This window comes from Liolophura sinensis, chromosome 6 (assembly GCF_032854445.1).
Source record: "Liolophura sinensis isolate JHLJ2023 chromosome 6, CUHK_Ljap_v2, whole genome shotgun sequence".
In the NCBI taxonomy this organism is placed as follows: domain Eukaryota; kingdom Metazoa; phylum Mollusca; class Polyplacophora; order Chitonida; family Chitonidae; genus Liolophura; species Liolophura sinensis.
In genome coordinates, this window is record NC_088300.1 from 10129175 (window position 1) to 10143954 (window position 14780).

Consider the following 14780-nt stretch of genomic DNA (forward strand, 5'->3'; position numbering starts at 1 on the left):
AGGAAGAACCCTGTGTCATAGTGATGGCTCATTACTAAAGGTGTACAGGTCAATTTGAAACTAATGAGCAATGTGTGGATACATCACCCCAGCTCCCCCCCTCCACCCCCCCCCCCCCACCCCCACATGAGTGTAGCCTTTGACAGAAGACCCAATTTCCCTCCATCACAGAGTATTGAATGCAGGTGGTCCCAAGGGTGGACTATCTTACTGTGGCTAAGTAAGGAGCTTATTAAAGCGAGAGTCAAGTACATGTAGGTCTGCTGAGTGGCATCAGCATGCATGTAGGCGGAGAATATCATGAATATTTCAGGTTATTAACGGCAAGGACCCACTCTACATCAGCCTAAACCTTCTTCAACAAACCCGGAAGACAAGGTGATACATGGCTGGAATTTTCCAATGCTGCTTAAGCTGGAAGAAAATAGAAACTGTCCACCGAATTAATCAATCTATAGGGTATAAGACGATTCCCAAATGTGTGCTAGATACACATCTTGGCTCTCAAACATATACCAAAAGTTAAGAAAATAGCATGATAGCTGTTGACAAATGGTAACTATAGAAACATATGCTTAATGCCACAGAAAGTTTCAAGAGACTTTGAAGACTTCCAAAATTTGTTCAACTTCCAAATAGGTTGCATGCAGCTATGTTATGGCCACAACTTATGTGACACCATGCAGGTCTTCCATGAAAGAGGCAAGGTACCAGCTCTGTCACACAGGTCAAATGTCATCCACATATTCACTGAGATTGCTCTGTGGATAAACATTTGTGTCTAAGTTTGACAGGTTCATACTGAACAACATTCAATCAGGGCACAGCCAGTTCCAGACAGTGATCAACTTTTCAGCAGTGTCTCAAACACAATCTTCCTAGACATCGTAAAACCAGAGACGGAAGAAACAATGTGATATCCATCCTCACAATGGTGTCAGTATTAAATATTAATGCTAATGTCATCCAGAAAACAATATTTCACACTTATGTATCAAAGTCTACAGAATGGATGGCTCTGAGTGCTCAACCTGATGTATACCATGCTGTGTGGGTATACATCAATATACAAACATATGTACTTTGCAGTGTCCAGACTTTCAGAGACTAATAACAGTTTGTATGATTGACGAGTCACTAAAAGTCATTGACCTTAATGTCAAAACTGTGCAAAATGTCCTCACAGCCTATGTTTATCAAATCTGCGCAAAGACAAATCTGCTACAACATATGCTAATGCATACAATCAACATATGCATGTGTCTGCATAATATTGATATATTATTTGATATTAGTATCGGTATTATTGTGAGTGGTACATTGACAGCCACTGGGCAAATTATAAAGTGACCTATTAAATAAGTCAAAGTAAAGATATGTGTAAAGCACACGCAACTGGTATACTGCTGTGTTCAATACTACTGGCAGAGTCTTCAGTTTCTTTTTCCATTCAATTAAAAAAACAAAATTTGGGCCCAGTCTTTCATGAGACAGATACAAATGACTAAGATATACATCAGGTAAAAAGATGTGTGGTCGAAACATGCTAAATGAAGGCATTTCTGGAGTACTTTGAATAACACTTGGGGGCAGTTCTGACAAACTTGGCATGACACTTGAAGGCAGTTCTGGCATACTTTGAATAACACTTGAAGGCAGTTCTGGCATACTTTGAATAACACTTGAAGGCAGTTCTGGCATACTTTGAATAACATTTGAAGGCAGTTCTTGCATACTTTGAATAACACTTTACCTTTGTTACTAAACTGTTTGTAAAAGCAATGAAAAAGCTGTGGTCATTACTGTTGGAAGTCCATTAAAAGTATATAAACAAACCTCAAGGACACTTTCTTTATTTCTAACCAATCACTAGCTGTTATCGTTTTTAGAATTCGTTGAAAAGGGGGTGTGGATGACTTACCAAGCTGTTCCGCAGAGGTGTCAGTCTCCCAGCGACTCTTCTTGTGCACCTGTCAGCAGAGGCAAGGCAGCTCACTAATTAGCAGGTGTCAGACAAACTACACTCTCAGCACAAGACAACATGCAAAAATTGTAACCAGATACATGTTCATAAAACAGTAATCCTGCAAAAGACAAGTGACATCAACTGATACCCTGTAAAGATAAACTAGTTTAAAAATAACAGCACTTGAATTAAAAAGAGATAAAAACAATATCAATATTTATTACCAACACACTGAGGAAGAAAAACATGCAGGGAAGACATTATAAACATAATGAGGTCAATGAGTAAACATGCTACTGATTTGTCCACAGTACCATATTTCCACTGGTATAGTGGCTTGTATCTACAGGCATATACATGTATGTATATAGGTGTATAAGTGATCAGTTTATATTAAAATATCCAGATATGTTTTTATGTATCACCTGGATTAAGATGCAGACTCACACAGTCAAACCATGTTTTCATTTTCTTGTTTTTGCTCCTTTTTATTGTTTTTTATCATTATTATATGAAATGCCAAGATTATCTCCCAATACCAATGATGACAATGGAAACGGTGCTGGGGAGGGTGATATAATGGATCATTTTTTATCCACCAGATCATTTTTGGCCTGAAAGATCTTAGCATCACAATCATTGTTTAGCAATGTAAATTGCTTCATTTCAGTCGAAACAAAACAAGGCCTATACGTATAGATGATACTGACACCACCAAGAGACATCCAGAACACTATAGTTACACTGGGGGAATTCTCAATCCATAACATCTATTTCTGCCAGCTCCATGCTAAAGGGTAAATAATTACACTCATTCCATGGAAGATTTATCACACTGTCTTGATTATGTTTCAATGGATGTGTAAATATATATCTATATGGACACAGCCTCATCACACGAAACAAGGGTTGCAATCCTGGAGCTGTCCAAGCTGCCAGAAGGCATGAGTTGCCTGCAGGCAGCTGGGTTCTCACTGGATATCAATCATGTGCCATGGTAAAGTTTTTCAAAGAGTAAAACTCTCATTCGTAGAGAGTTTAACCCTGTTATCCACAGCTCTTTACATGAGTATTGCATTAGCGATCATATACATGTGATATACACCTAAGGCCGTAAGCACAAAAGCTTTTATTTTTAAAAATTAGGAAAACCTTAAAATAAAAGACTTAGTTCTTGGCGGAAGTATGTCAACAACACACCTATGGGGCAGATAACTGGGCTCAATAATGTATCTCTTGTGTGACAGTCATCAGGTTTATGGGTGAAGTGCTACAAATGAAGGTGCTGCAGCCAACTACAATGCAGCAGTAGGATCTGCAGCCAGAATAACTCATAAGCTGAACAATGTGGCTAGTTTCTAACTGACTGATCCCCACGGACATTTAAAAAAAATCAGACTGACAGGCACAACTTCCAGTCAAAATAATACATCAGCCTCTTACAAAACTTGGTACTTATTGACAACACCCTTTGTGGTTGACATGTTACCCTTTCAATCCACTACATGTATACAGTTTTAATGGGTACATCTGGAGTGGGTCCTAACTGGTATTATGTGCATGTCCATCAATCAACTACGATTCATGTTCACTGAGGTAAACATGTTTACCAGCTAATACTGACCTTCAAACAACCACATTTTTTTATTCTCTATACTGATCAGATAGAGTTTAACCACAAATGGCAGGTGACACTGAACCTAACAAGAAGTTTGCTTTTGAGCTATTATGGTTCAAAGAAATTGCTATCTGTTTCTGTGAAGCCAAAACCCTTCCTTTTATTCTGTTCTTAAATTACAGTAAAAATGGGTCATATTCTTTAAATCTGAAATCCTATAAGAAAACACAAGGAACAATTTTATTCACGAATTGGAAGCAAAATTTTTTGGACGACTGATTGACATCTGTTCTGGGTAGTTTTTCTTTCACTTCAATGTATGCAGTCCTTTTGAAACACACAACATATTTGAAGGTCATAGCTAGGCCTGGTGACTTGGTTTCATTTTGGCAAAACACATACACTGTATGTGTATTGATCATGGCCAATTTAAGCTCATTACACTAGAAATCCACAGGGAGCCTGGCTTTATACAACTCTCGTTCACAGAACTGGGAAACCGGCAGTTCAATTTCCAGGAAGCCCATGGAAGATGAAGTTTTTATATGGGTGAAAATAGGGCTCACATTGGGTTGCTTGTCAATCTGCTGGTGCAAATGCAGCAGAAAAAAGTCTGCAGAAGACATTTTTACGACACCTGCTGTTCCCATGAATTATTGTACACCACACAGTTGCCTTAATTTTTTTTCATCTGATGTCCTAAACATGAACTGTTCTTTCAATCACACTGACAAATGTAAGTACAATAACAGAAATAATTCACTACCACAGAATACAAATAACCACAAATTCTCTTCTGGGCGCTCAGTGAGCATATGGGTACATCTATATTGATCCGTTATTACCAAGGCTGTACCCTCCTTTGTCAGGGATCCCAAAAAGCCCTTGTCTGTTAAAAGTCATACATGCCACCTACCTATACTGTCACATTGGTATTTAATGGAAGTGGGCTTCTGCTAATGAGATGTGTTAATGTGTTATTGAACAGACGGTGGAAATTTACTGCTGTTCTCTGTCAAAAATGAAACTCATCTTTGCCCATGTGAAACATTTTCCCTGTTATTTGCCCATGCTGCATTCCCATCCCTGTTCTTTGCTAACAGTGAAGCCATTTCTGTGTTCATTGCCTTTTCTCATCCCCATTCTCAGTATTTCCTTCTTTTTTTTTTTGCCCATTTTGAGACCATTTCCCTGCTATTCGCCCAATCTGACACCCGTATCCTCGTTTTAAATTTTTTTGTCCATGCTAAAACCCTTTCCTTCTTCTTTGCCCATGCTAAAACCCTTTCCCTGCTCTTTGCCCATGCTAAAACCCTTTCCCTGTTCTGTGCCCATTCTGAAGCTTTTTCAATGTTTTGTTGGTGTTTTTTGCCCATTCTGAAACCCTTTTCCTGTCCTTTGCCCATTCTGCAACCTTTTCCTGATCTTTGCCCATTCTGAAACCCATTTCATGTTTTTTTTTTGTGCCTATTCTGAAACTCTTCCTGTCTGTTGCTCATGCTAAAACCCTTTTCCTGTTCTTTGCCCATGCTAAAAGCCCTTTTCCTGTTCTCTGCCCATGCTAAAGCCCTTTTCCTGTTCTTTGCCAAAACTAAAGCCCTTTCCTTGTTCTTTGTTGATTTTGAAACCATTTCCCGGTTTTATTTTTGAACATTCCATTTCCCTCTGTTCTTTTTTGTTTTTATTTTGCACATTCTGAAACACTTTCCCTTTTCTTTGGCCACGCTTGTTTGCCCTTACTGAAACTCTTTTCCTGTTCTTTGCCCTTACTGAAACCTTTTGCCTGTTCTATGTCCTTAATGAAACCCTTTTCCTTTTGTTGGCCCAATATGAAACATTTTCCCTTTCTTTGTCCACACTGAATTTATTTATTCATATACCAGCCATCAACCAATAAGGTCGTTTCTGGTCAACATATAACACACAGAAACCCGCTTCTCATTCTTTGATGATACTAAAACCCCTTTCCTTTCGCACTGGAATTCCACAAGGGAGTACATCATTGATTTCATGGAGGATCGTAACTTGCGCAAAGACATGTATTTGTATTATCCAGGAGGTTCAGCTAAGGTGTATAAAATAAAATCATCAGTGCTAACTACATCATGGATGGAGATCAGATCAGAACTAGGGAAGGACATGATAGTTCTATTATCAAACAGTCAACATGCTAATGTAATTGTACTTATTGGTTTCTCTGACCACTTTCATAACACATAATTAACTTCAAATTTAGAGACAAATTTTCCTTAATGGCAGTTTCAAATCTATGATTGATGTAAAATAAGTATTCAGTTACTTTACAATTATATCACACATTTTAATACTTCTGAGCAGAGCTATAGCAGACATGTTCACTCCTCTGTGCAGTTTATTAGTATTATACAATACACATGTACATGTGCAGCACTTCTGTCATTCTGAATACAGTAATTATACAACACACATGTACAAGTGCCAGATTTCTGTCATTCTGAGTACAGTAATTATACAATACACATGTACATGTGCAGCACTTCTGTCATTCTGAGTACAGTAATTATACAATACACATGTACATGTGCAACACTTCTGTCATTCTGAGTGCAGTAATTATACAACACACATGTCCAAGTGCCAGATTTCTGTCATTCTGAATACAGTAATTATACAATACACATGTACATGTGCAACACTTCTGTCATTCTGAGTAGAGTAATTATACAATACACATGTACATGCGCAGCACTTCTGTCATTCTGAATACAGTAATTATACAACACACATGTCCAAGTGCCAGATTTCTGTCATTCTGAGTACAGTAATTATACAATACACATGTACATGTGCCACACTTCTGTCTTTCTGAGTACAGTTAAGCAATTATACAATACACATGTACATGTACCACTCTTCTGTCCTTCTGAGTACAGTAATTATACAATACACATGTACATGTGCCACACTTTTGCCATTCTGAGTGCAGTAATTATACAATACACATGTACATGTGCCACACTTCTGCCATTCTGAGTACAGTAATTATACAATGCACATGTACATGTGCCACACTTTTGCCATTCTGAGTACAGTAATTATACAATACACATGTACATGTGCCACACTTTTGCCATTCTGAGTACAGTAATTATACAATACACATGTACATGTGCCACACTTCTGCCATTCTGAGTACAGTAATTATACAATACATTTGGTATTTCACACCCAAACGCCAGAAACATTTTGTTTTATAAGGCTTCAATCTGAGCTCAATGGCATGACATCGTAACACTAGAATAGAGATTTTTAACATTCCCATGTCATGCAATATTTCATGTAGAATGTCACAGATTATCAGGTAATATCAATATCATTGCCAAACTAGGTCAGAAATGCAAAATCATGTGATAATATAAATAATAAATAGATAAATAATACTGCACATTGTTGAATAGTGTAAATATTTTTCTTGTTCAATGCTGAAATGTTAATCCACCTGACACTTGAGGTCTTCATTGTTATCATTTTCACCTATCACTCAAAACTATTTACTGTATTCAACCTGTTCACTGTTCAATATCCTGTATTTATTATTTACATAAAGATAAAATGTCAGGACTTTCTTCACAGATAGAAGTACATGTAATATTTCACTCAGTTACATATCACTTTCGCTATGTTGATATTTTATAAGAAACATTTGGTTTTGTGATGTTCCGATCCAAGCTAATCTGGATGACTTCATAATATGAGTGAAGTGAAATTTAACATTCTTAGGCCACGCATTAAGACACAATGTCCATCGGAGACAATCAAATGTACTATGTCATACTACATGCACAAGTCTTTGAAGGCCTTCAGCTATCAACATTCACTAAACTTGTTCAAAGTACACGAAATGACATATCACCTTTCACTCAAAAACTGTTTACTGTATTCGACCTTCACTGTGCAGTATATCCTCTATACATGAGACATGTTTACTTCTGAGAACAGTTATAATACACTATAGTACACATTTATTCCCGAGTATATTATACAACAGTATGAATGTTTACTTCTAAGAAATGAAAATCCTGTTACAGTTTTTGTTCACTCCCTTCATAAACTTTTTTTTGGACTTGATAAGTTTTGATATTTGTTGATGGAGGAATGATTTTACTTATTTACTTGACTGGTGTTTTACGCCGTACTCAAGGACATTTCACTTATACAACAGCAGCCAGCATTATAGAGGGAGGAAAAACCCACGATCACCTGCAGGTTGCAGGGATGACTCTTATATCTGCCAAGATGTTTTCCATCTTTAAGGCTTCATGTTATGAAACACACCATTTCTAAACCATTAACCCTCTAAAATAAATTGATGAAATAGAGGTTATACAACGAAAGGCCCTGTGTTACGATCGATATCAGCCAAAGTCCTATAAATCAGTAGGGAAAACACAAAAAATGTTCTTCGAGACAGCATTGCACTCATTGGCATATAAAGAGTATAGCACCATTAATCACAAAAGGAATCACCAAGCCATGACTCAGAGTGGGAGGGTCAGGGCCTGCTATTTTGCATTAAAATAGTCCTCATTTGTAAACGGGATTCTAAATGGTGACAGGACACCTGAACCATTCATGTAAAGGGATACACAATCTGTGGGTTAGGGTTTAACGTCATGCTCAGCAATGTTTCAGTTATATGATGACGAGAAGTCATTAGGTGTGTGTACTTATCCACACTGAAGTAATAATTAAGGTATGATTTAATCTAACATTCGTCAAAGACTTTACAATAATGTTTTTATATTGAATGCGATTTCCAATGGCACAGAGTCCCAAAACTGGTATGTTTCTTAGATAGATCAAATGTAGTCTACATTCAACCTCACTGTTTTCAGAGCTATACATACATGTACACATAACAAATCCCAAAACTATCAATGTGAATGGAATTTACAAACTTCAATTAAACCCCTTGATCTTTGGTCAAAGATACTTGAACCCCTCCTAAGCAAAATTCTGTATTTTGCCTATTGTAGCCGATTATATTGAACGAATAATTATATTTGTTTATTAATACCTTCTAAACTAGAAAAGATATAAAAAATTTGTGGGACTTTATTTTAGCTTATTCAGACTTGTGTGCCAAATTTAAAAAACATTACGTTGAAAAATAAGAGAGAAATAAAAGTATTCCACCAAACAACTGTCTCAAAATGATCAAAATGTCTTGAGAAAAAAAGGTGTGACAAAGTTCATTATTAATTCATTTGTAAATTAATTGTAGATAAGAATTCTCTCACATCCACTCAAAATGTGCGTAGATGTACTCACATGTATTTATTTATTTATTTGATTGAAGTTTTACACTGCTCTCTAGAATATTTCACTTAAACAACAGCAGGCAGCATTATGTTTAGAGGAGGAATCTGATCAGAGGTTGAGGGTAACTCACAACCCTCTTCAAGTTGTAGACATACCTTTCCCTATACGACTTTCCCTGTAGACATACCTTTCCCTATACGACTTTCCCTGTAGACATACCTTTCCCTATATGACTGGAGGAAAAGCCAACATGAAATGTTAATAAATCAACCTATCTGGGTAAATTTTAAACAATTATATTGCTCCAATGAAGTCTAAATAATGGTTGTGGGTTTCCCCTGGGCTCTGCTCAGTTTCCTCCCACCCATAATGCTGGCTGTTGTTGTAAAAGTGAAATATTCTTGAGTACAGCGTAAAACACTAATCAAATAAATAAATCTACAGGTATAGTCCACAATGACTGATATTTCTAATTCCTTCAGACTTTAGTAAAGATTTACAAATAAATTTTACATGTAATCTATTTTATGATACTTATATCTACATGTATAAGCCCAGCAATATGCATTCAATTATTAAAACATGCTTTCACACGTTTTTCTTAGCAGGGTCCATTTGTTCATAAGTGTATTAAAAGCTAAGCCAGGCTTAAATCCTAATACCAGTCTTGGCCTAATACAAAACTAATGGCACTTAGTCCAGAATAAAGTTAATACCTTAACTGCTAATACACATTTGAACAACTGGGTCCAGTATACTAAAGCTTGAATGGAGCACCATGAAAGTTTAGAGGAAAAAAAGGATAACAAAAATGAAAACCAGTTTAATCTGCATTTACTTCTACTTCATCCAACAATCTGAGAAACTTAATGTGTCAGTAAGATTGAATTATTTAATCTGGACACTAGAACAGTTGCTAGAACTGGAAGACTGATGTCTAACCCCACAGATGAGGGAACTGACTATCTCCTATACCCTACTTATAAAATGGTAGATCATTTTACAACATCTAACGATTTTTTTATTCCTCACATGTGCAAGAACATGACACCATCAATGGTAAGCTCAAAGGGAATCTGTCATGATTTCATGTCAGCTAGACTCGTAAAATTATTATGTCAAATACACATCTGAGCTTATGGAAAAATTAATCTACAAAAGCCTGTTGGTAACAACTGGGAAATGCTGGGGTTGGAAGGATTCAGAACCCTTTAGAGGCTTAACTACATAATTCTCTGTGGTCTCAGTGTAAGATCAGGGAGTCGAGTAGCACTTACAGGAGTGGAGGGGGTGGGGGGAGTGAGGGATTTAGGTCACAGGAGGTACAACCTAATCTACCACGCAGATGAAATCTTGTGCCCTATCATCTGTCTTTCCACCATCAATACAGCATGGTGATCAACATAACTCAAAGAGAGGTTTTGTAGCAAAAGAAAGTCTCACCCTGTGTGAACTTTGACCAGTTTTAATGACCCACTCCCATCCCCCCAGCAGTAGGGGGAGGGTACGGAATAACAAATTATGAAATGATCATTAAAGATGCTAGACAAAAATATCTTATTAAAGATTGTTGACCGGAGACTTAATCATAATACTTCATCCTAGCCAGCACACAACTAGCCTGGAGACTTCAAGTCACAGTACTATCATACTTCATCCTGGCCGCACACAACCAGCCTGGACACATCATGTCACCATATTATCATAGTCCATCCTGGCCGCCCACAACTAGCCTGGAGACTTCATGTCATAGTATTATCATAGTACATCCTGGCCAGCACACTAACACACTAGCCTGGAGACTTCATGTCACCATATCATCATAGTTCATCCTGGCTGTCCACAACTAGTCTGGAGGCTTAATGTCTCTGTATTATCATAGTTCATCCTGACTAGCACACTAGCCTGGAGACTTCATGTCACCGTATTATCATAGTACATCCTGGCCAGCTCACAACGAGCCTGGAGACTTCATGTCACAGTATTATCATAGTTCATCCTAGCCATCACACAACTAGCCTGGAGACTTCATGTCACCGTATCATCATAGTTCATCCTGGCCAGCACACAACAAGCCTGAAGACTTCATGTCACCGTATCATCATAGTTCATCCTGGCCGCCCACAACTAGCCTGGAGACTTCATGTCACAGTATTATCATAGTTCATCCTGGCCAGCGCACAGCTAGCCTGGAGACTTCATGTCACCGTATCATCATAGTTCATCCTGGCCGCCCACAACTAGCCTGGAGACTTCATGTCACCGTATTATCATAGTACATCCTGGCCAGCACACTAACACACTAGCCTGGAGACTTCATGTCACCATATCATCATAGTACATCCTGGCCAGCACACTAACACACTAGCCTGGAGACTTCATGTCACCATATCATCATAGTTCATCCTGGCTGTCCACAACTAGCCTGGAGACTTCATGTCACCGTATTACCATAGTTCATCTGGGGCCAGCACACTAGCACACTAGCCTGGAGACTTAACGTCACAGTATTATCATAGTTCATTGAGGCTAGCACACAACTAGCCTGGAGACTTAATGTCACCATATTATCATACTTCATCCTGGCCAGCACACAACTAGCCTGGAGACTTCATGTCACAGTATTATCATAGTTCATCTTGGCCAGCACACAACTAGTCTGGAGACTCAATGTCACTTAATGCCTTCCAAACAAACCTCAAAAATATTTTCATAACATTAATGGAGCTCTCAGATTCAGGGCAAAAAAGTAACAGTCAGAACAAATTTTAGGTCAGGTACCCTATCTCCCAACAAAACTGTTTCACCCAAAATCTGTATAACTGTCCCTTTAAAAAAACATATGCATGTAATGGGTATAAACAAAAGGCAAAGGGTCATCAGGTTGCCACCCCAGAGTAAGAATGTGCTGCACAACATATTATCTCATTAGATAGTTGTAATCTGGAAAAACTTTGAACAGACAGAAGAACATGTAGGGCAGGTATATTCCCAAATAATCTTATGTATGAAGTATTTTTTTTGGAGAAGCTAAATACAAGATAACCATAGAAGTGAAGCTCCATTAGTGCCAGTCACACATTTACTGGTAATAATCAATGGCTTATTCACTCATATGTTTATTAATTAATTTATTTCACTGGTGTTTTTCGCCGTACTCAAGGCGAAAGTTATATAACAGCCACCAGAAATTATGGTGGGAGGATACCCATGGCCACCCACAGGTTGCTGCGGACATTTATGGGAGAGAATGCCAGCATGGGCTGGGCTGGACTTGAACTCACGCGACCATTCAGCCGTGTAACTGAGTATTGATGAATGGTAAAGCCATAGCCTGATCAGGTTTAGATGAGACTGGTGAAAAAAAAAACTAATATGAAAAACACCAAGAATAAACATCAGGGTCTAAATGAAAATCCCCTAATATTGTGAAAAAAAAAAGATTGTGTTCAGAGATAAAGTCACGTTGTACGCCATGTGAGGACTGTCCTGAGAAAAAGCTGTGCAAGTACATATTATTGACGGATGTCCTCCATCGTTCCATGCTGACTTCCAAAAGGGGACAATAATGACATTCTTCACATCACAAATCTTATTTACTCTGAAGCCTCAGAAGAGACAAATGTGTAACCACGTGAATGGTTAACGATGCTTTAACGTGACTGGAATCTTGACTGATGGCCAAGAACTGAGATAGAATAAGAGGACTGTAAATTACAAACAAAATTCTTAGATCAAACAGAAGTACATTATGTGACAACATTTATATTCCAATTTTATAATTAAGAAACTGATACTAATTAATACTAATTAGTAAACTTCCACGGTTAACAGAATTCTATTGGCAAATGATAGGGTGTCTGTTTCTTCCAATGTGTTTTAGATGTTGTTTGGAGCAATAAAGTGAGAAATGTGATGCTGTGCTCATTAAACTCCTCGGCCCTGCTACTGACAATGACCCTTAATAACAAAGATCAAATACACTTAAATCTCCCAGCATGCAGTCTTGGAATGACTGAATGAATGACTAGGGTTTAAAGCCACATTGGCAGTATTATAGCAATATAGCCACAAAACCAGTCAGGACCAGGAAACAATTGGCAGTATTACAGCAATATGGCCACAAAACCAGTCAGGACCAGGAAACAATTGGCAGTATTACAGCAATATGGCCACAAAACCAGTCAGAACAAGGAAACAATTACAGCTTTCAACATGAGAATGAAATTATCCAGAATCAGGGCAAAACCAGTAAAATGACACCATTAGACTGAAAAACAAAAATCAACTAAAACCAAAATAGGTTTTATATAATATCCTAAAAATGTTTTAAATTATCTGTAATTATTTAAATACAGCATTTCCTGCAGGACTGTGAAGAGATGGAACGCACTATTTTAAAACATCCAGGGCCCCAGCATCAAGGACACTATTATGTTTAAATATAAAGAGAAGGTTTTATTATGTTCACAAGAAATAAGCTGAAATATCCGTAAAATTCTGTTCAGCTACCTTCATTTTTCAATTAATTATTAAATATAGGCTTCTCATTGGTGCAGTGATACAAATTCATCAAATTTTGCAAAGGTGTATGAATATGTACTGAATATGTTTGGTAATGGGTGGACAGATGGATGCACAGGCAGACATGACATGCCTTCAAGTTGACTCAATGGTCCAAATAGAAGCTCCAATTAGTCCAATCTATGCTCCAAAATTTTCACTTGGAGATAACATTTATGACTAAGAATATTGTACTTGTAAGACTTTCTCACTCCAAATAAAATTTATTCTTGTCATTTGTGCTTAACCTAACTACTCAAAATTTTTCACTTACATAATGGTTATCAAGTTTAATGAAGTCAGAAACCAGAGTTTGGAGAAAACCTCAGACTACTAACATCTACTTTTGGCACACAGTAAGTAATTACACTTAGTGACTTTTAATAGTCAATACCCTACCCATGAGGAGTTTGTCCCCCAAACAATTCCCTGATCGTATATCTTGGGCGCAAAGATAAATACACACATTATATATATATATATATATATATATATATATATATATATATTTGTATGATGGAGGCTTCAAATAATATTTGAGGAGGACATTAGGTCTGGGCTAAGCAGCTAACAAACTCTGGGGTCTGAATATGGGGTATTGAGCGGCACGCTTCTCACTGCTCTCTGCCAACATGGTCTCTCAACTAATGAGTATAAAACATCATTAGAGGTGAGCTATAAAGTTCACAGGTACAAGAGACTACAATACAATAACCCAGCTGCTATCACCCTAACTTCCGGGATATTTTGTGACAAAGACAAAGAAGCTGAGATCCAGACAAAGAGACCATGTGACTGGGAAGAGGTGGATGATATAAGAGAAGCTCTCTGAGAGAAGCTTGGGTTAAGCTCTGATGTTTGCTGACAACAGGCCTGAGAATGTTGATGGTCAGGTATTATATATGACTCAACAAGTCAGATTCTAACAATGGCCACAGATGGCGAACTGTATGTATGTAAGGCTTTAATAACAACACAGCATGTATATTTGGCTGCTTTACAGGATGAAGGCTAAACTTAATAACAATACATGCTTAATACACAAGACACAAAAAAATGTTACCTACATGTATGCACACTTGCTTCTTAATCTTTTCGTTTTTCTTGGGGGTTGAGGTTGAGGGACAATTGTAACATTGCATAAATTAGACCCAAAGGCTTGTAACATGATGAAATTATATTAGACCTCCTCCCAAAGGCTTGCAACTTGAACCCATACAAAAAGTTGGCAACAAACCCCATTACAGTTCATTCTACATCCTGTTGCTTAAGCATCAGTTAACCTTAACTCAATTCTTCACCTAGAATTGGCCATTTCTTTTTTCTTCTGAG

The 14780-nt window shown here is 37.6% G+C and overlaps 1 protein-coding gene across 1 annotated transcript in view; it reads right to left on the bottom strand.

Moving 5' to 3' along the window:
* Positions 1 to 14780, bottom strand: part of LOC135468656 (uncharacterized) — a 65860-nt gene that overhangs the window by 22308 nt on the left and 28772 nt on the right. The window contains exon 19 of the mRNA XM_064747027.1: positions 1922 to 1970. Within this exon, the coding sequence (XP_064603097.1) occupies positions 1922 to 1970 (49 nt within the window). The remainder of the gene's footprint in view (positions 1 to 1921; positions 1971 to 14780) is intronic.